The sequence below is a fragment of the Thamnophis sirtalis genome, unplaced genomic scaffold (assembly GCF_051295495.1).
Source record: "Thamnophis sirtalis isolate CommonGarterSnake01/CBP01778 unplaced genomic scaffold, rThaSir2_p1.2 scaffold_2, whole genome shotgun sequence".
Classification (NCBI taxonomy): domain Eukaryota; kingdom Metazoa; phylum Chordata; class Lepidosauria; order Squamata; family Natricidae; genus Thamnophis; species Thamnophis sirtalis.
In genome coordinates, this window is record NW_028261382.1 from 29,511,147 (window position 1) to 29,534,362 (window position 23,216).

General features: G+C 44.6%; 1 protein-coding gene across 1 annotated transcript in view; it reads right to left on the bottom strand.

Annotated features, from left to right (window-relative positions):
• The window catches only part of EEIG1 (estrogen-induced osteoclastogenesis regulator 1), a 63,707-nt gene that overhangs the window by 37,709 nt on the left and 2,782 nt on the right, over positions 1–23,216 (bottom strand). Inside the window, exon 2 of the mRNA XM_087704647.1 lies at positions 20,799–21,515. Coding sequence (XP_087560773.1) covers positions 20,799–20,944 — 146 coding nt within the window. The 5' untranslated portion in view covers positions 20,945–21,515. The remainder of the gene's footprint in view (positions 1–20,798; positions 21,516–23,216) is intronic.

A 23,216-nucleotide genomic window follows, 5' to 3' on the forward strand; every position in this document is an offset into this window, starting at 1 on the left:
TGATTCCTGGCTAAGTGTTCCTCACCCAACAGAGTTGAGCCAAATGGGGCCTTCCAAAGCCTGTTCCTCACCTCCAAGTTCTATCTTCTCCACTCGACTAGCAAGGTTAGGTCTTATGGGTGGCCACCTTGGTTTTCCGTGTTCTGATCTCTTTTGGTCTTGAGAACATGGATGATTTAAGGTTGTTGTTAGTTGCGAAGTCATGTCCATGGACCCCATGGACAATGTTCTTCCAGGCCTTCCTGTCCTCTACCATCCTCTGGAGTCCATTTAAGCTCACACTGACTGCTTTGCTGACTCCATCCAGCCACCTCCTTCTCCTGCCGTCCCCTTCTTTTGCCCCTATTGTTCCCAGAATTAGGCTCTTCTCCAAGGAGTCCTTCCTTCTCTTCAGGTAGCCAAAGTTTTTGAGTTTCCTCTTCAGGATCTGGCCTTCTAAAGAGCAGCCAGGGTTGATCTCCTCTAGCACCGGCCGGTTGGATGGCCTTGCAGTCCAAGGGACTCAATGCAAGAGTCTTCTTCAGCACCAGAGTGCAAAGGCCTCCATTCTTTGGCGCTCAGCCTTCCTTATGGTCCAACTTTCACAGCCATCCATTGCAACTGGGAAAACCACAGCCTTGACTCTACACTCTTGTGTTGGCAGGGTGATGTCTCTGTTTTTTTGCCTAGATTGGCCATCGCTTTCCTCCCCAGGATTTAAGATGGTCACTCATAAAACCCAAGCATTACTGGTAAAGTGGAGAAGGCAGAACCAGAGATGAGGAAGAAGATTATGAAGGCCTCATTTTCATCTGGTCTTCTGGGGGAGGGGGGGGGGGCGTTAGAAGGATACCGATGTGCAAAATGGGGACTCTTGGGAATCAAGCAGAGGAAGATTGAAAATGGATGTAGATAAAGAAGGCACAAGTAATGGAGACTACTGTCATCTTCTAGGGAACGTTGGGTATCAAAGAACAAAATTCAGTGGGAACAGAAGATTCCCAGGATGTTCTTTTGGTGGCTACAAAAAGGGTTTTTTTTTGGGGGGGGGGAGGGATACTCAGATTCTCATGCTTTAAAATCCCAACCTAGTATTATCTCGAGAGACAGTGAATTCTTAGCGCTGCTTTCCTGACTTGGCAAGCTAACTGGCAATTTACGAAGGAGCGTGGATCTCTTTTGAAGCTGCCCCATGTTCTTCCCAGACATCAAACACCAGACAACATCTCCACAACTGGTATTTAAAATAGAAGTTGTTTTGACTTTGGGGTTGCTAAAGATACCGAAAAGGATACCACATTAAAAGCCACTTTGCCTTTATAATTGCACAGTTAATAGGTGACTGGCGGATTGATTTCAAATTCTTCCCTTAAAATGGGACCAGAAGTACTTTAAAAAGTCTGAGATCACAAGATTTAGTTAAGAAGAATTGATTAAACAGCCTAGCAGATAAGAAGCAGGCGTCTTCAGTCAGCGTTGTCGCACAATAAGGACACACAAGACTCATCTAATTTTTCTGGACTGTTCCCGTTCGATGCTTTCAAACAATTGCAAATTTGTTATATTTTGATGCCCTAAGTCTAATCAAAACCCACATCAGTAAGGAGCTACGACATTCGAAGTGAATATAATAATAATTCGACACATTTTGTGATATTTTTTATGCTGGTTTTCAGCAAAATAAACCGGGGGGGGGGGAAGGGGTGTTTCACTTAAATACCACTTAGACTTATATACCGCTTCTCTAAGCAGTTGTTATTGGCCCATCAGAGGCCAACAGAGCTGGCAGCAGAGTCGGACACTGAGGAGGTTGGGGAGGAACCTGGGCCAGTCCTGGAGTCTGGGGAAGGCTCTGATGGGGGCTCTGTGTCGGAGGCAGAGAGGGGGCCGAGGCCATCTGGCAGTGATCAGCCTTCAGAGCTAGACAGCAGTGAGGCAGAGGAACAGCTGGAGCCTGTTCCCAGTTTGCGCATGCGCAGAGCTGCCAGAAGAAAAACAACTAAGAAAGTAGGGTCGACTTAAGAGTAAAGCCGATGGGAGATGATTGGCCCCTCCCATCAGAAACAAAAGAGGAGCGAAAGGGGAGTGGAGTTTGCAGGAAACAATTTGTTTGGTCATTCGTTAGATTCGTTTCAGGAGTATGAAGATCTGTCCGTGAATCTCAGAGACTCTGTGCCCAGCCTTTCCTTGTACAGCCCCTCATTTGGAAAATATTTACATGGAAGCTTTCCAAGCTAGATAAGGTCTGTGGTCATAAATACTCCTTTGAAAGACTCTTTGCCAGGCCTTGGCTGAATGCGAATGAGAGGAATTCACATTTGTTTAATAAAAGGGGTTTTGTCAGGACCGGGACTCCGCCTCCTGCTTTTTAGGGAAGCCTGGTTCAGAACAGTGCTTTACAGATTCAGCATATTGCCCCCGACAATATAGGTCCTCATTCTTCTTACCTCAGAAGGATGAAAGGCTGAGTCAATCTTAAATAACAATGCTCGTTTAACAACCACTGCAAAAAAAAATGGCTATAAAATCAAGCGAGGTAACGTGGTGACTCACTTAACAGCCGGTACGACTTAGGACCATAATCCCAGGCTCAATTACGGTCGTAAGTTGAGGACTACCTGTATACCAATTGGTTCTTCCTCTATGTCACATTCTGGAGCTTTGGCTTCAAAAGCCCCACCACAGCCTTCAGAACGTCTGTTCCTCCGTTTGTGTCCGTGACTCACTTGTATGACTAGAGGCCCCTCAAATGTTGTGGAGCATGAAACGGGGCTGTTCTCCCTCCTCGGTTCTCTTTTTTTAGACTGCCCATCTTTCAAAGAAGGCGACTGCCAAGGATGGCTTGTTCCAGGCAAGCCACCTACACGTTTCTCTCTCGTAAATGATTTGAGTAAATGTATTGGCTGGGTCTCCGTATTTTAATCCAGTCGCTCTCACTTAGGGCAAATCCTGAGTCACCCTTGAAGAGCAAAAAGCAGAGGTGGGTTCCTGCCAGTTTGCTAGAACCGGTTCGTCAAATCTACCGAACCGGTTAGAAGAGGTTCCACCAGTGGACCCGGAAAGCAGGCCACAGAAGAGGTTCCAAAAAATTTTGAAACCCACCACTGACACACACACACACACACAGACAGACTCACACACACACACAGACTCACAGAGAAAGAGGAAGAAAGGAAGAAAGAAAGAAATAAAAAAAGAAAAAAGAAAGAAAAAGTGAGAGAGATGAAAGAAAAAAAGGACAGAGACAAAAGGAAAGAGAGAGAGAGAGAGAGAGAGAGAGAGAACACATGGCTGGCAAGCCACTCCCACCAGGTCACATGGCTGGCAAGCCACTCCCACAAAGGAGGCCACACCCACAGAGTAGGTTCGAAAATTTTTTGAAACCCACCACTGGCAAAAAGGCTCCTCATCAAACAGTGCAAGAACCTGTTTGGGGGAATTTGAGAAGCTCATCCTCTCCTCTAAAGCACCTGAAGGCGGGACAAGAAGCGACGGACGGAAACTCAACAAGGAAAGAAGCAACTTAGAACTAAGGAGAAATTTCCTGACAGTGAGAACAATGAATCAGTGGAAAGTTTTGCCTCCAGAAGTTGTAAATGCTCCAACACTGGAAGCTTTTAAGAAGATGTTGGACAATCATATGTCTGGAATGGTTATAGGGCCTCCTGCTTGAGCATGTTGTAGTCTGCCAGTGGAGATGGCAGCAGATTCGGACAGTGAGGAGGTTGGGGAGGAATGTGGACCAGGCCTGGAGTCTGGGGAAGGCTCGGACGAGGGCTCTGTGTCGGAGGCAGAGAGGGGGACAGACAAACAGCTGGAGCCTGTTCCCAGTGTGCGCATGCGCAGAGCTGCCAGACGAAGGGAACAGCTAAAGAACAGTGGTCCACTTGAGAGTAAGGCCACAGGTGGACAATGAATGTCCCCTCCCAGAGGAAATAAAAGAGGAGTGGAGTTTGCAGGAGACAATTAGTTCGCTTCATTGGTTCGTGACTCTCCGAGACTCCTCGCCAACTTTTCCTGATATCGGCCTGGCAGTTCTCCAAGCCAGATAAGGTCTGTGACTGTAAATCCTCCCTTGAAAGACTTTGCTGGATGTGAATGAGCAGAATTCACAGTCATTGAATAAAAGTGTTTTTTTGTCAGGACAAGGAGTTTGCTTCATGGTCTTGGGAAGCTTCGTCAGCACAAGCAGGGGGTTGGACTAGAAGACCTCCAAGGTCCTTTCCAACTCTGTTATTCTGAAGGGTGGTGGTGGTTTCTCCTTATTCCAAATTCACTTTGTGGACAGGCAGATGAATTAGAACCGGGACACCTCAGCTGGAAAGGCAGTGATGTTCCTACTCAAACAAACTCTTCTACTTTTTTTCTCGTCATCGTCTTAAGGAAGGAAGTGCAAGCCAAAACTGAATTACATCACACTTAAGAGACCTAAATAGAGACCAGGTTGACACACCAACATGCCTAGACATGACCTTCCTGGCATTGGGCCATCTGATGATCTAAACTGGGATGCCACAGCCACGGCATTGGCACTGTGAAGGTAAACAACCACATTGCCCAGAATCCAGTTCTTGCTGAAGCACCTCAACAAACCTTCTCAACAGAAGATGCCAGGACAATGTTAGCTGGGACTTCTGGGAGATTTAAATGCAGGATGTTAAGCATGGTGGCTCAGTGGCTAAGAGGCTGAGCTTGTCAATCAGAAAGGCCGGCAGTTTGGCGGTTCGAATCCCTAGCGCTGCGTAACGGAGTGAGCTCCCGTGACTCGTCCCAGCTTCTGCCAACCTAGCAGTTCGAAAGCACATAAAAAAATGCAAGTAGAAAAATAGGAACCACCTTTGGTGGGAAGGGAACAGAGTTCTGTGCGCCTTCGGCGTTGAGTCATGCTGGCTACATGACCAGGGAGACGTCTTCGGACAGCGCTGGCTCTTCTGCTTTGAAACGGAGATGGACACTGCCCCCTAGAGTCGTGAACGACTAGCAAAGATGTGCGAGGGGAGCCTTTACCTTTAAAGCATGGAGTTCTAGCCTTTCCTATCTGATTAATATTTTGTGGAAGGGGTTTAGAAATAATTATTTTGGGCATTCTGTTCCTGATATTTAAGAGAGAGAAGCAGAGTGCTGTAATAATTCAGAACTCCAAATTTTATATATGCAGCGGGACAGAGAGAGGGAGATACAGTCAAGGTCTCAAAGCACATCCGAAAATAGTTAGCAACTTGCTATGTTTGAGTGTGCCAAAAGGAAAAATTTTTAAATATGCTATTGTAGAAGAATCATACTATGTTTAATTACAGGTGTATGCGCACGTGAAATTTAAATCTTTTAATTGAAATGGAAGCCAGATGAGATTTAATTCAGCTTTTGACCTTCCATTCTGGATCCTAGCACCGTCCTCCAACGTCAAATCTCAGCCTCAAAAGGAAAAAAAAAATTCACACTGCTCCTCAATTAAGATACATTTATATCCAAATCGCACTGGGATACTCTAAAGGCAAACTAAGCAGAGAATAACCAAACATAAAGTCTTGCTTTGTTTTCAGTTATGCTTAACCTCAAAAATGACACTTTTTTGCAAGTAACTCATTTCTCTAAATAAACAAGGGGAAACTGATGTTTTGTGTTCCAGTGACACTTGGTTTCCTTTCGCTCTCTTTTCAAAAGTTGCTTTGCTATTTTATTTGGTCAGCTAACACACTGCTCACTGCCAGGGGTTTGATTCTGACCGGCTCAAGGTTGACACAGCCTTCCGTCTTTCTGAGGTCGGTCAAATGAGGACCCAGATTGTTGGGGGCAAGAGGGCTCTAAAAGCACTGTTAAGCGGTGTATAAGTCTAAGTGCTATTTCTTTCTATCTATCTATCTATCTATCTATCTATCTATCTATCTATCTATCTATCTATCTATCTATCTTATATATCTACCTACCCTACCTTCTCTGTCTGTCTGTCTATCCATCCATCCATCTACAGTTTCTACAAATCTATCATCTATCTTCTATCTTCTATCTATCTATCTCTGTTCTATCTATCTATCTATCTATCTATCTATCATCTATCTATCTATCTATCTATCTATCTATCTATCTATCTATCTATCTATCTATCTATCTATCTATCTATCTATCTATCTATGCTACCTATATGTGCTATCTATCTATCTGTCTGTCTGTCTGTCTATCTACGTATATGTATCTATGTATCTACCTACCTACCTACCTACCTTCCATCCTCCTGAGGTTAGTAAAATGAGGATCCAGGTTGACAATAGGGGGGCAATAGGCTGGCTCTGTCTAAGTGCTATTGCTATTTGCACCTTTCAGCTGAAATTTTTGATTAATATTTTTTTACACAGGTCTTAGGGTAAAGACTTGTGCAAAGAGAAGAGCAACCAACACGATTAGGGGACTGGAGGCCAAAACATATGAAGTATGGTTGCTGGAACTGGGTATGTGTAGTTTAATGAAAAGAAGGACTAGGGGAGACATGATAGCAGTCTTCCAATATCTCACAAAGAAGAGGGAGTCAAGCTATTCTCCAAAGCCCCTGAGGGCAGGAGAAGAAGCAATGGGTGGAAACTAATTAAGGAGAAATCCTTCTTTCTCTCCTTCCTTCCACCCTCCCATCCTTCTCTCTACCATCCTTCTCTCCTTCCTCCCCTCCTTCCTCCCTCCCTCCCTCCTCTCCTTCCTTCCCACCTTCCTTCCTTCCAATATCTCAGGGGCTGCCCCAAAGAAGAGGGAGTCAAGCTATTCTCCAAAGCCCCTGAGGGTAGGACAAGAAGCAATGGGTGGAAACTAACCAAGGAGAGAAGCAACTTAGAACAAAGTAGAAATTTCCTAACAGTGAGAACAATTAATCAGCGGAACAACTTGCCTCCAGAAGTTGGGAATGCTCCAACACTGGAGGTTTTAAGAAGAGATTGGACAACTATTTGTCTGCAATGATCTCGGACAATGATGGTTAACTGTAACACACTCTACATGGGGCTGCCCTTGAAGAGTGTTCGAAGACTCCAGTTAGTCCAGAATGCAGCCGCGCGAGCGACTGTGGGTGCACCTAGGTACACCCACGTTACACCTATCCTCCGCGAGCTGCACTGGCTTCCCATTGGTCTCCGGACACGCTTCAAGGTGCTAGTCATTACTTTTAAAACCCTACATGGCATGGGACCTGGCTACCTGAGAGACCGCCTCCTGCCAATTACCTCCCAGAGACCTATTAGATCACACAGACTAGGCCTCCTCCGGATTCCATCTGCCGGTCAATGTCGGCTGGCGACTTCCCGGGGGAGGGCCTTCTCTGTAGCTGCTCCGGCCCTCTGGAACGATCTCCCCGTGGAGATCCGGACCCTTACTACCCTTCTGGCCTTCCGTAAAGCGACCAAGACCTGGCTGTTCCGGCAGGCCTGGGGCTGTTGAATTATCCAGCCCCATCCTAAGTTATGAATGTTGTTGCAATTTTAAATTGTTGTTTTATTTTTTATATTCCCCCTCTCTCTTTATTGTAAGCCGCCCTGAGTCTTCCGAGAGTGGGCGGCACACAAAACTAATAAATAATAATAATAATAACCATTTCGGCGCTGAGTGCCTAAATTGGCGCGCATGCTGAAGTGCCCAAACCTGGAAGAGAGCAGCTGGCTGGTGTGCAACGGAAGCAGAAGAGCAGCCGGTGTGGGTTTCCACAGAAAGAGCTCTACAAGCCACTTCTGGCACGCATGCCATAAATTCGCCATCACGGATGTAAGATCTCTTGCTTGAGCAGGAGGTTGGACTATAAAGGTCCCTTCCAGCTCCCTTACTTCTGTTATGCTGTTAAGTAACTTTTATTTCAGCCACTTTTACTTAAGTAACCTTAAGTCCACTAACCTTAAGCTGTCTTTATTGCCTCGTTATAGATTATGAAACGAGACATTCGTGCCTGTGATTACTTTGTCCACCGAGTTAAGCTTTGCACACACAAATTCCTTAAGGAGAAATCCTGAGTGACAAAACGCATTCTTCCAGAGGAAGAATTAAGCAAGCATTTACTTCTCGCCTATGGAGATCCCGCCTCCCTCCCCAGAGTTTAGAGAGGGCTTAATCTCATAATTATTGAAGTGGCTTATACCCCACAGCCTTCGCTATTGACTTTGATGGAGGCCTATCCTTAATAATGGCCATTAGCAAAAACGCAATTGCGTTTTCTCTGGAAACAAATCGATAAATGGCTACACAAATTGAAACCCGGCCCTTGGTTTAAGAGCATTTCTTGACTTCCTGAGAACTTGACCATGCGTAGTTCCAAGGTCGGCTTGCAAGGTGAAACTAAGAGGCAGGATACTCATGTATTATTTTTATTGGATTGACATTAATCTACATCTTTTAAAGATGTCTTGGACTGTAGTTCCAATAATTCCCAACCAGCATAGCCAGAAGTACTGGATGATGGAAGCTGGACATATCCAGAGGCGACATGAGGATTCTGAGACTTTTGTCTTCTGCTCTTCCAAGCGGATCTTTTTTGGACAGGTCTCACCTCAAGTTCCATAATCCACCAGAGCCAATACTTTTGGTGATGCTGGCTGAAATTATGGGAACAAGACACAGAATAACGGAGTTGGAAGGGATCTTGTAGATCATCTAGTCCAACCCCTCCACCCAAGCAGGAGTCCCTACACCATTTCTGACAGAGGGCAGTCCAGTCTCTTCTTGAAAGCTCCCAGGGATGAAGCTCCCACAACTTCCGAAGGCAACTTCTGTTGAATGTTCTCACTGTCAGAAAAGTCCTCCTCATTTCCAGATTGAATCTCTCCTTGTTCAGTTTCTATCCATTGTTCCTTGTCTGGCCTTTGGGTGCTTTGGAAAATAGCTTGACTCCCTCTTCTTTGGGTCAGCCCCTGAGATATTGGAAGGCTGCTATCCTGTCTCCCCTGGTCCTTCTCTTCCCTAGACTAGCCAGGCCGAGTTCCTGCAACCGTTCTTCATATGTTTAGCCTCCAGCCACCTAAAACATCTTTAGAAGAAGGTTAATACTGACAAGTCTCAAATCTGGACGGGATATTAAAAAACCCCAATGCTACAGTTTATCTGAGTTTCTGTTCTGCTGTTTCCCAAAAGTTGAATGAACTGTGGTGAACTTCAACCCAATGGGAGGATCTATCAGCGTTGAATACGGCTTCGTGGATGTACAGTGTACAGGGCAGAAGATACCAAGGCCAAAAAACAAAACAGAAACCAAGACGTCCAGAACAGACTTCTCCCCCCTCCACCCAACACCGACAACTTCACAACAGCCCCGTCCCTTCATTTGTGGACATTGTGTAGACTATTCATCCTGCAAACATAAGCATAACTGTTTCTAAACGGACGGGCCAGTTCTTTCAAAACTCAAGCCAGAGCTGAATTTTATCGCCTGTTTTCTGAATGGTACCACCTCGAGATTGGCTCAGGATGAAGTCACTGGGATCCGTGCCACCATTTTTTTTTGTGAGATGGTGGGCAAAGAAGGGTAGAAATTGGAAGGAGCTTTGAAAAGCCAAGACAAGGCAAAACTGACTAGGCCACTATTTAGAGCAGCGATCACCAGCTGTTGGTCCGCAAGAAAAATTTGGTGGTCCGCAGAAAAATTATTTGCATTTTTTATATTATAAATCAGCCTCTGGCCACCAACAATCTGGGTCCTCATTTTACCCACCTCGGAAGGATGGAAGGCTGAGCAGGTCAGGATTGAAGGAATCGAACTCCTGGCAAGGTGAGCAGAGTTAGGCTGCAATACTGCATTCTCACCACGCTGCGCCACCACGGCTCACGCTGGGTGAATCGAGCTATGGTGGTTTGCAAATTCCGATTTAGTTTAGGACCTGGGATTTCCCCAAAAGATTCAAAAGATCACATTTTATTGTGAAGAGAATCTAGGTTTCTGAGTAGCGGGAGTCAAACAATGTTTTTAGGTACGGAACACGCTAGGATGTCCTTGTAGACACGGTGCTTGGCCCAGTCTTATGCACCAAAGACAAATTCCTTGTGTGTCCAATCACACTTGGCCAATAAAGAATTCTATTCCATTCCATTCCATATTCTATTCCTTATTCTATTCTATTCCTTATTCTATTCCATATTCTATTCTATCCTACTATAGTCTATTCCATATTCTATTCTACCATACTCTATTCTATTCTATTCCATATTCTATTCTATTCCATTCCATATTCTATTCTATCCTACTATAGTCTATTCCATATTCTATTCTATTCTATCCCATCATACTCTATTCTATTCCATTCCATTCCATATTCTATTCCTTATTCTATTCTATTCCATTCCATATTCTATTCTATCCTAATATAGTCTATTCCATATTCTATCCTAATATATAGTCTATTCCATATTTATTCTACTCTATCCTACTATATTCCATATTCTATTCTATCATATTCTATTCTATTCTATTCCACTCCATATTCTATTCCTTGTTCTATTCTATTCCATTCCATATTCTATTCCATCCTACTATATACTCTATTCCATATTCTATTCTATTCTAACCCATCATACTCTATTCTATTCTATTCCATTCCATATTATATTCCTTATTATATTCCATTCCATATTCTATTCTATCATAATATAGTCTATTCCATATTCTACTCTATCCTACTATAGTCTATTCCATATTCTATTCTATTCTATTATTCTATTCTATTCTATTCTATCATACTCTATCCTATTCTATTTTATCCTACTATACTCTCTTCCACATTCTATTCTATTTCTAATTCTATTCTTAAGCCTTCTCCCCGTTTCCCAAGGGGGACCCATTGGGATGGCAATCTGGGGTCAGGAGGAGCAAGAGCAAACCATATCAGATCAGGGGAATTTTATAACCCAACCCACTACATGGAAAAGCTAACTGTGCCTTCTTTTACTTCTCATTCATGCCACAAATAGACAGAGGGTAATTGAGGAAAAACCTAGTTGCCTTCGAAAAAGTTGCCTTTTGGGACAAAAAGCCAAAACAATTCTTAGTCACCAACTTCTTCATTCTGTTCTACTGTACCCAAGCCCTACTGTTTCCCCAAAAGGCCAAGAGGAACAAGTTGTGATCTTTGCAACTTCAGGGTTGTCTCATCCAGGGAGTTTCCTCCAGAGAAGAAACATCTTGCTTGCTCCTCAAAAGAGAAGCCCTAGTGTCTACGTAAAATGACCAAAATGGGGCATCCACCTATATATTTTGCCTTCCTAAGGAAGTTCAACGCCTTAACACAACTTCATGTTCCTCTACATCAGGGGCCGGCAACCTTAAACACTCAAAGAGCCACAAAGGTCCTAACCGGAAGCCCCCCGATCAATTCTGAAGCCGACTGGAAGCCCGGTTCCCCCACCATAGTCTCCTCCTAGCGTTGTGTCCCTTTTTCCTTTTACTGACTGGAACTCCAATTCCCCCACCATAGAGTCTTCTCCTAGGGTGGCATCCTTTTTCCTCTACCTGTCTTAAGGGAAAGCTCTATCAATTGTGGAGCCGATTGGTGACAGGGAGCCGCAGCAGAAGGATGAAAGAGCCACATGCGGCTCCGGAGCTGCAGGCTGCTGACCCTTGCTCTACACCAACGAGAAAGTACATATTCATAGGGAGTGAATGTAAGTTATTCACTTTGCCTTGTGACATTTCTTTCCACATTTTTGGACAGGTCCTACCAGCAGGACTTGCAGGAAACAGCTGCCCAAACCTTTATAACAGTGATCCTTAGACTGTTTGACCCATTACCTTTTTTCCCCATCTTAAAAAATGCCACAAATGGATTGTTATTTTCACCAGCGTCTCAAAAGCAGCAATCCCAAACTCGACTCGCAAACAAAACTTTACAAATGGACCTGTGTTACCCACAGGGCAGGCTTTCAAATGCAGGCGGTCCTCGACTTTATGACCACCACTACTGAGCCAAACATTTCTGTTGCTAACACTGAAGTGGATTTTGCCCCATTTTATGACTTTTCTCGCCACAGCCACTAAGTGAATCACTGCAGTTGCTAAGAGAATCTGGCTCCCTTATCAACTTTGCCTGCCAGATGATTACAAAAGGGGATCGTATGACCCCCCCCAGGACATAAATGTCATAAATGTGAGTCAATTGTTAAGCGCCTGAATGTAAATCACAATGGTTGTAAGTGTTAAAAAAATGGTAATAAGTCACTTTTTCCAGTGAGGTTGTAACTTTGAACAGTTTGAACCGAGCAGGGCTGTAGCCTTAGCACACATTCCCAGAAGGGCGGTCTGTTTGATTACGGATTAGGCATCTTACGAAACTCCACCAGCAAGAAAGGAGCGGTGAGATTTAGCACGCAACATTTTATTGACGGAATGAAATGAATAAATAGACAAAAACCAACTCCTGGGACACCTTTTAACATTATCCTAATTTGGCAATACAGTGGTACCATGGCACTCTAAACTGCTTTGAAACTCAACGAACGTGGGACTCGATTTTGATGTGAATTTTTTTTAAATTTTGTCCCGACACTTATTGTTTGTTTGGTACCCAACGCACAAGCGACAACTTGTAAATGTCGGCTGCCTTGTAACTCACGTTGTTCCTTATGGGGAGAAAAAATGGTACTCATCGTTTTTGGTACTCATCACGCCTCCCAGAATTGATTAACAATGAGCACCATACACCCAAACAGCCCCCCCCATGTTTCCAATCTAAATTAAAGAGTTACCATATTTTTCAGAGTATAAGACATATCGAAGTATAAGACGCACCAATATTTTGAAGAGGTAATTTAAAAAAAAAAGGGTTTGCCCTATGCAAGTCTCCCAAGCCCTCTGCATGTCTCATTGTTTTTGTGAAAAACGGGTCGTGCAGAGAGTTTGAGAGGCCTGCAAAGTGCTCCTGGGGGCTGGGGGGGGGAGCAAAAACGAGCAAAAAATGGCCCATTTTTCGCTCAGTTTTGCCCTCCCCAGGCCTCCCAAACCCTCTTTTTTTGTGAAGGGGTCAGGGTTTCGGGAGCCAAAAATGCTGTATTCAGTGTATAAGACGCACCGAGATTTTTAACCGGGGAGGGGGGGGAGGTGCTTCTTATACTCTGAAAAATACGGTAATTTGAAATTAAATTCAAATTGACGTTTATTTTAATCTCACAATCTGAATGCACGTTTTTTTTTTTTCATGGAAGGAATCCTAAAACCATCCACGCACCACTGTGTCAAAGTTTGATCGTTGCCACTGATCTACTGGGACGTTATGCCATTTTAGTAACGCTCTTGGCTGATTTTATCGCAGCCAAGCTCGCTGTGAGCACGGCACGAGGCTGCTTCGCGGTCAACGTCCTGCAGATACTGGAGACCAAGATGTAGCCATGCAAGTTACCACACAGCGCTCGGCGTGTGATCAAGGTTGGTTTATTGAATATCAAGACTTTTGAACCAAATACTGTGCAGAGAAATAAACAGCCCATGGAGCTAATAGGCTGCGGCGAACCCAAGACAACTGCTCAACGCCCCCCGAATCTCGCCTCCTAGAACCAGGAAACAATCCTGACTGCGGGAAATCACTCCTAACCGCAGAGGAAGGAAAGGACTTGACAACCCAGGAAAAAAATCCAGATAGCAACCCTTCAAACAGGATGCAAAGCAGCATATTTCAGAGAATTCGCAACCGGCGGAAAGTCACAAGGGTGCAGCCGAATTTTTTTCCAGGATGTTGCAAACTCTTGACTAGTTTTTAAATCGTCACCACGTTGGACAAGTAGCTCCTTGTTTTAAGGACCTTCACCCAGGAGGATCTATCCAAGGTAGACACGCAACAACTGAACTATCTCCTCTCAATTCTTCGGTCCTCAATTTTTCGGACCTCAGGGACCAATTTATTTATTTATTTATTTATTAGACTTATATACCGCTTCATAGGGCTTTCAGCCCTCTCTAAGCGGTTTACAATTTTTTTTAACAAATTGAGTCAGCAACTTGGCCCCACAGTCCGGGTCCTCATTTCACCCACCTCGGAAGGATGGAAGGCTGAGTCGACCTTGAGCCGGTGAGATTTGAACCGCTGAGCTGCAGATCACAGTCAGCTACAGTACTGCACCCTAACCACTGCGCCACCTCGGCTCTATAAATTCATCATATTAAATCCCGCACACCACTAATATGCCTAATGACCAGCCGAGCATGGCAAGGTGGTGCTCATGTGACTGGGTGAGCATGGCCAACTTGGTGTCACTCACGTCGAGGGGCACCTTGCTGGCCTCTCCTCGCTCCTCCCCTCCCAGCTACTCCTCCCCTGCCCGCCTGGGCTCCTTAGGGCCCCAATAGGAAGCCATTGCTGGAGTTAAGCAGTTACCATGAGAAAGAGTTGGCAAAACTCTTGGGGTTGGATCTGACCGAGAAGGAGGCTCAGCAGAAGCACCTCACTGAGAACTAGGAACTTCCAAGCAGATGGAAGACCTGTGGGAGTGCAAGGCCAGGTACTGGTGCCTGGAGGGTCAGTGGGCTGAGATGGTCAGCCAGTTCCAGTCCCACTGGAACAAGGCTCTCCAGCTCTTCCCCACAGCGGCGCTTCCCTCCAGCCTTCGCCCAAAGCCCTCCACCAGGAGGCCGAAGCAGACCCCAAGTCAGATTTTCTGCCTCTCTCCTACCTATATAAAAAGACCCCGAAGGGGGAGACGTTCATTGCACATATCTGTCCCAGGGGCCGAAGTTTGAGGACCCCTGATTTAGTGCAATATAATAAATGCAGGTAATTTTTCTGCAGACCACCAGAATTTTCTTCTGGACCTCCAGTTGGTGACCGCTGCTCTGGATGTCCACTCTGGGGCCAAGAGGACAAGGAGAGAGAGTGTGACAGGGGTAGACAATCCACAAGAGGCCTAAAGCCATCACGAGCTCCCACATTGGAAAAGGCGATGGCACACTTTAGAGATGTCCAACCTCCTTCCACTTTTAAGACCTGTGGACTTCAGCTCCCAGAATTCTCCAGCCAGCATGGTTGAGAGATCTTGGGATATTAAAGCCAGGCAAAATCCTTAGATTGCATATCTTGACTGAATACCTCAAGTCATGCCAGCTGGGGAATTCTGGGAGTTGAAGTCCACAGGTCTTAAAAGTGGACAAAGTTGGTCTGGAAGGGGAAGCTAACCGAAAGGTATCTGTTGGCTTGAGGTATTCCTTCCCTTAGGTGTGCAAACAAGGTTTTTGTCTGAATCTAAAACCCAGAGATCTCCCAACCATGCTGGCCGGGGAATGCTGGGGGCTGAAGTCCATAGGTCTTAAAAGTGGACAAAATTGGACATCTTGTTATAGTCCATAACCCAGTCCTTCCCAAACTTTTTCCTTTCTTCCATGCTGGAAATTCTGGGGGTTGAAGTCCAGAGGTCTTAATAGTGGACAAAATTGGACACCTTGATATACACATAACCCAGTGCTTCCCAAAACTTTTCCTTTCTTCCATGCTGAGAATTCTGGGAGCTGAAGTCTTAAAAGTGGACAAGCTTGGACACTCCTGCTTTTAATAGTTTAGCTGAACAACTTCCCATGTGTTTTCACTTGCAGCCTCCCCCCTCCCCGCCATGTCAAGTTTCCAATTTTTGCCTGTTTACAGAAAACCAAGAGAGAAAGAAAGAGAAATTGCATGCATGCATTTGGCTTGAATTAGAGGCCAGTTTCCTTGCTGGAAACACATCTGCAAGCTGCAATAATAAACCGCTGTTGAGCATGGGTGAACATCAGACAGGGGGAGGGGGGAACACAACCAGAAGCAGCGGCTACAGATGCAAACTCCAAAACAGCACTTCTACAGCCAGCAAGCCTGAAACGCAGAAGTCAATGGCTGAAAAATATGACATATAGTACGTTAATTTTCTTTGCCACCTTCTAATGGGCATCTGTATTTTTGTCTCCTTTGGCATCCTGAGTAACGCCGTATCCTAAATCAAAGAAACAACGCAATGCGGGTAGTCCTCGATTTATGACAACTGAGCCCCAAATTTCTATGGCAGAGTTTTGCCCTGTTTGACTTGCCACAGTTGTTAAGTGAACCAATGCAGTTTTTCAGTTGATGAAAAATGCTAACGGCGATTTGGAAAGGAGAAAAGTTTGTTATTAAATATTATGGATGTTTAGCTAGAACAGGACATAAGGATTCAGTGTTATTGGAGGATTTTAGAAATATTAAATGAAATGCCAGTATGTGGTTATGTATTGAATTTTTGTATATTTTATGATGGATGTTTAAATAATTATAGTCAAATATAAATGGAGGTACAAGGGTAACATGTATAACTATTTGAGTTAAAATACTTGAGTTAATATGAATTATGTTTGATGACCGTGGAAGAGATGCACGAAATGCACTTTTGTAACCAACTGATACACTTTCTACAGTATGTAAGGAAGGAAGATTTTATGTGTTGTGCTTGTTTTGAAAAATAAAATAAATAAAAAACCTTTGCTGGTCACAATAGGGATCACGGGACCCTGGAACCGTCGTAAATATGAGTCAATTGCCAAGCACCTGAATTTGTTCTCATCTTCTGGCAGCTCTGCGCATACACTCACTGGGAACAGGCTCCAGCTGTTCCTCTGCCTCACTGCTGTCCACGAGGATGTTGCAACAGTCATGTGAAAGAAGTGCGGAAGTCACTTTTCCCGCCCAGTGGCATTGCAACTTTGAAGGGTCAGCAAATGAATGGTTGTAAGTTGAGGACTTGCAAGCAAATGGTTGGTTTCCTTCTGTGTCTGGTTTGCCAGTTGCACAGTGGCAGATAGGATGCACTCCAGACAGTGGTGGGATTAAAATAATTTCTCTGCCCTAATGATTTCTTTCAACAGCCAGTTCACCAAACTACTCAGAAAGTTAACAACCGGTTCTCCCGAACTGGTGCGAACCTGCTGAATCTCACCACTGGATCCAGAGGGTCAACATCATTGCCCAGAGGATCATTAGCTGCCCTCTCCCCTCTTTGGAAGAGCTTTAGAGCTCCCGCTGCCTTAAGAAAGTTCATAACATCCTTAAAGATCCATCTCATCCTGGGCACCCTTTTTTTTTTTGAACTATTACCATCTGGCAGCCGGTACCGGATAATAAAAACCAGAACAAATAGGCTGAAAAACAGCTTCTATCCCAGGGCAGTAACTATATTGAATTCTACGGTATATAGTGCAATATTAATGCGATATCAGGGGTTTTTCATTTTATTTATATAGAGTGTGAAGGATGTGTGTTTGTGTTTTCATTTTTATAGTTATAATGTACGCTGAAGACGGCATTTAATTTCATTGTACCATGTGCAACGGCAATAAAGAAAACTAACTAAACTTCCTCAGAGTCTACTGATAAAACCAAAATAAATCAAAAAGGAAGCAGGGAATAGTTTGAGGAGCACCCAAGTAGTCAAACACTGAAAAGACACCATCTCATGCTATTATTATTATTATTAATATCATCAGCATCACTGTAACAACAACAACAACAACACAGGATTCTGAACTGCAGAGACACCATTTGCTCTGGCAGAGAAAAACCAGGCCAAACTGAACGTTTGACCTTGCAAATTCGGTTAAAAATCCACGGGAAAATAAAGAGCGAGAGTACGGAAAGAAGGGAAGATTTTGGTCCCTGCCCAACAACCACCGTGCTTCGCCCTTTAAAAATAAATAACTAAGAACTTCCCTGCCAAAGAGTAAAGGCAAGTCTGAGGTTGTTTTGGAATTTGTGTGTGTGCCCAGTGCTAGGCAATAATCAACATACACCCAGGTGACTATAAAAGCAACATCTGATTAGGGGAGAGAGAGGGAGAGAAACAGAGGGAGAGAGAGAGAGGGAGAAAGAGAGAGGAAAAGAGAGAGAGAGAAAGAGAGGGAGGCAGAAACAGAGAGGGAAAGAGAGAGAGAGAGAGAGGGAGGGAAACAGAAAGACAGAGAGAAAGGGAAAGAGAGGGAGAGAGAGAGGGAAAGAGAAAGAGAGAAAGAAATTGAGAGGGAAAGAAAGAGAGGGGGAAAGAGAGAGAGGAAAAGAGAGAGAGAGAAAGAGAGGAAGGCAGAAACAGAGAGGGAAAGAGGGGGAAGAGGGAAAGGGAGGGAAAGAGAGAGGGAAAGACAGAGAGAAAGGGAAAGAGAGAGGGAGAGAGAGAAAGAGATGGAAAGAGAAAGAGGGGGAGAGAGAAACTGAGAGGGAAAGAGAGAGAGAGGAAAAGAGAGAGTCACTTCTCTGTGTGTGAAGGGCAAACTACCCTGTAAATTAAGGCTAAGAACAATAGCCCGAAGCAAAACAGCCTCTGAAATTATATCAATGCAATCAATTGCTGATGCATTGGGACTTAATTTTGCCTTAGAGAAAGAGAGAGAGGGAGGGAGGGAGAGAGAGGAGAGAAGAAGAAAGGCAGGGAGGGAGAGGAGGAAGGAGAGAGAGGAGGAATTAAGAGGAGAAAGGGAAAGATGGAAAGAATGGAGGAGAGGAGGAAGAGGTCACACAGCATTTAAGATTTTAGTCTCCCAGTCCGTGCAAAACATGGAAGGACGGAAACGGAGACGAGAAAGAGAGAGAGGGAAAATAATTCCAGAATAATTCCCAGGCTTTGAACACGCCTCTGTATATATAGCAACACATAAGCTCACTGGCACAACAGGGGAACATAGAACAACAGGGTGGGTCCTCGGAGATCTTCTAGTCCAACCCCCTGCTCGAAATTGCACCGTTTCAGACCAATGTCTGTCCAATCATCGCTAAGGTTCTTGGGCAGACTCACTCAACAACTGTGCAATCTCAGCACCGTGACTGCGTGCAGGAATACGGGATTGGGGGCCCTTGGCGCTCTCCTAACTTGCTTGTTTTCTTGCACATGTTTCATGACCCAACTAGGTAACATCATCAGTGCTAGTAAGGGGTGCGGTTTGCTGTCAGCTTTATATTCTGGTGCCTTGCCTGTCTGTGTGGGTGGAGAGGAGTCTTAAAAGAGATTCTTTGCTGTTGGCTTCCTTGGCAGTTTTCTTGGACTGAGGCATTGTTTGATTTTTGGCCGGATATTAACCTTGGAGTTAATTTATACGGCTCTGAGTGCCAATTGCTGGTGGAGGGGCTGTTCCTTTTTGGGCTGGGGGACAATCCCTTTTGCATAGTCTTTAGATCAGTGTTTCTCAACCTTGACGACTTTAAGTCCTGTGGACTTCAACTCCCAGAATTCCCCAGCCAGCTATGCTGGCTGGGGGATTCTGGGAGTTGAAGTCCACAGGACTTAAAGTCGCAGAGGTTGAGAAACACTGCTTTAGATGTTGTTAATGTCTATGTGTCCTTTTTTTGGTGATTTGTCAGAGTGCCGGTTCGAATCCTGACGTTTTGGGAGATGGCTTGGTCTAGGATGGTCACATTTCCCCAATTGAAAGTCTATCTGTCGTGACATTAAAAGAATTTTCACCATGTCTTGTGACTAAATCTGGCAGGGGTTCCCAAACTTTTCTATACCCCTAGAACACTTCTGATAATATTCTTGCGCCCCTTACAAAAGTAAATAATTATAGGCATGTAATTATGCATAAGGGACACCGGTGTCTCAGGGGCTGAGACGCTGAGCTTGTCGATCAGAAAGGTTGGCGGTTCGAATCCCGAGCACCACGTAACGGAGTGAGCTCCCGTGACTCGTCCCAGCTTCTGCCAACCTAGCAGTTCGAAAGGATGCAAGTAGAAAAATAGGAACCACCTTGGGTGGGAAGGGAACGGCGTTCCGTGCACCTTCGGTGTTGAGTCATACCGGCCACATGACCACGGAGACGTCTTCGGACAGCGCCGGCTCTTGGGCTTTGAAACAGAGATGAGCACGGCCCCCTAGAGTCAGGAACGACTAGCACATATGTGCGAGGGGAACCTTCTCCTTTACTAATTATGCATACACACTATAATTTTGAAATTTCTAAACCCATGTTTTCGCCCCCCCTGGACTATCGTCTCGCACACACACCCCAATTGGGAAGCCCTGGATTATGGGATTTGCAGTCAGTAGATGGTGGGGGACAGTAGGAGGCACAGCTGACCATACATATTACCTAGGCACACACACAAAATGCCCATACGACGGAGCAGGGGCGATTTGATTGGATGGTGGGTATCCATCTCACCGCTCTTGAGTTGTCCCTCTGTGGTTAAGATGTAGATTTTATAAACTGATATTGCCCTATCCATCTAGAAGAAGGGCTCTGGGTTTGTTTCAACCAACTGTCATTCTTGATTCCTGCTCTGGAGATCAAACAAGGGAGGACAATAGGCTGTTGTGGTCCACCAGCAGAGACTCAAGACAGTGAAGAGGTTGGGGAGGAACATGGACCAGTCCTGGAGTCTGGGGAAGGCTCTGTGTCAGAAGCAGAGAGGGGGCCAGGGCCATCCAACAGCTGCCTTCGGAGTCGGAGATCAGTGGGGCAGAGGAACAGTTGGAGCCTGTTCCCGATGTGCGCATGCGCAGAGGTGCCAGGAAGAGCTAAGGAACAAGGGCCGACTCGGGAGTAAAGCCACAGGTGGGATGGTGAATGTCCCCTCCCATAGGGAATAAAGAGGACGACTGGGGAATGCAGGAGACAATTAGTTTCAATTCATTAGGGTGAAGATCTGTCCCTGACTTCTTGCCAAGGAATTGCTGCTACACCTTGGCGTTTGAAAGATATCGGCCTGGCAGCTCTCCAAGCCTGATAAGGTCTGTGGTTGCCAATTCACCCTTGAAAGACTGTTTGCTGGATACAAATGAGAGGAATTCACATGAGCTTCATAAAAAGGGGGGTTTTGTCTGGACAAGGGAGCCTAGATCGGAACACAGGCAAAATAATATCCCCCCCTCCCCCCCAAATCCCATTTCTTCCTTACCTGGAAGACAAGGTGACGAAGTCTCCTCCGTCCAGCAGACGGATTTTGCAGAACAGCATGCCATTCACGAAAGGTACCGCCGTCAGCTCTTCCAAGGTGAAACTGATCTGAAACTTGAATTTCTTCTTCTTCATCAAGAAAGCCATGGGCAGCTTAGCTTCCAACCAGGGGGGAACGGAGAGTTTTCTTCCTCTTCTTTTTAAAAAAATAATAATAATATATGCCAAACTAAAAAAAGAAAAGAAAAGAAAAGGACCAGCTCTAAATCCGGAGCGGTGTTGTGGGTCTTTTTGTTTTGTTTTGCAAAGGCGATGATGATGAAACCTCCCCAGAACTCGAAAAGACTATCTTTTTCCCCTTTTTTATCTCAGATGAAACGGCAGCCTGGCTTTAAACGACAGTTTCTCCTCTTTCTTTGGTGGTCTGCTCTGGGCTATCGGATCAGGGATCGCCAAGCGCAGCCGGGAAGGAAGAACGGCGGTTCCAGGTAGGGAAAAAAGCCAGCTGAGTCTTTGGTTCATCTCCAAGGGGGGTGGGAAAAAACTTAGAAAGGGGGGTGGGGGGGGAGAAGAGAAAAACTCGGAAATCCCGGACCTGCGGGAGCTGGCTGTTCAGAGGTGACCAAAACCAGTTCCTCTGGAGACCTCACTGGGAGGCATGGCTGGTTTCCTTCTCTGCCAGCTTGTTCGGAGTCTCCTCCTCTTTATTTATTTCAGCCTAGGGAAAAGGAATGAGGAGGTGGTGAGTCTCAGTCCCTCCTCCCTCCGTTCTCACCCTCCCTCCCCGACTGCCCACCTCGTTAGGCAGCAGTCCAACTTTCTTCCCTTCCGAAGGAGAAAAAAAATTGGTCTGTCTTTCTTAATTTTTCTCGGTGCCTTTAAAGACCAACTGCTACCTCAAGCCGTTCTGTTTCTTCCGGGTGCCACGTATGGGGATCTGAAGGGAAGATTTTGTAAACAGCTCCACCAAAGCGTGGAATTTATTGTACATACAAACCCAAATTTTTTTCTCTTATTTCTTTTACACTAACTCACATTTATCAGTTGCAATATCTATCTATCTATCTATCTATCTATCTATCTATCTATCTATCTATCTATCTATCTATCTATCTATCTATCTATCTATCTATCTTCTCATCTATATCTCTAACTTCTCTATCTTCTCTCATCCATCTATGCATCTATCTTCTCATCTATATCTATCTTCTCTCATCTCTCTATCCTCTATCTATCTATCTATCTATCTATCTATCTATCTATCTATCTATCTATCTATGGATCTATCCTCTCTAATCTAATCTATATCTCTATCTTCTCTCTCATCTATCTTCTTCCATCTATCCACTCATCTATCTTCTCATCTATATCTCATTCTCTATCTTCACTCATCCATCTATCTATGCATCTATCTATCTATCTATCTCATCTATATCTATCTTCTTTCATCTATCTATTCTCTATCTATCCTCTCCTATCTATCCCCATCTATCTATCTATCTATCTATCTATCTATCTATCTATCTATCTATCTATCTATCTATCTATCTCTATCTTCTCTCATCCATCCATCTTCCTATCTATCTATCTATCTATCTATCTATCTATCTATCTATCTATCTATCTATCTATCTATCTATCTATCTATCTATCTATCTATCCTCTCTATATCTTTTCTCTATCTGTCTGTCAGATAGATGAGAGAGAAAATGTATGTCTGTCTATCTATCATCCATCTCTCAATCAATATATCAACCACCAATCTACCAACCAATCTACCTGCCTATCTATCCAATTGTATATCTATTTCTCCAGCTGCCCATCAATCCATCCATCTTTCTATCTCACATCTCTCTCCTTCACCTATGTAAAGGTGTATCATTCACCTGTCTATTCATCTATCTGTCCATCCATCTACAGTATCTACCTCAAACTTGAGATATACTCACAAAAAGATGTATCGGTTTATAACACACACATACACACAAAACATATGTATCTCTGTGTGTCTGTAAATAAATATATTTCTACTTTAAGGCTGTATTCTTTTCCTCTATATTTTTCCTCCCTACTTTTCAACCAGCTGTTGTACCTTCAAAACTCACTTTTCTCCTAGGAAGACAAATGTAAATGGGTAAGCCCCCCCACCCGCAGGCATTTATAAAAGTTAAACCTTATTCCCAGCTTCTGCAAGGCCTTATGTCGGGATCTGAATCCCCCAGTTCGTTGTGTAGAGCAGGAGAGGAGCTAGTAACAGATTGTGTACGCGCAGTGCACTGCAAAAGCACCTTTTGATAAGACATTATTGATCTGGAGAACTTTACCCTATTCTGCAACTTGGGAATGCTGTTTTTCTGCCCGCCCGCACTTTCTCCCTGAAGGAATGGTCCAAAGTTCAGCGTTAGAAGTTCAAGGTGAT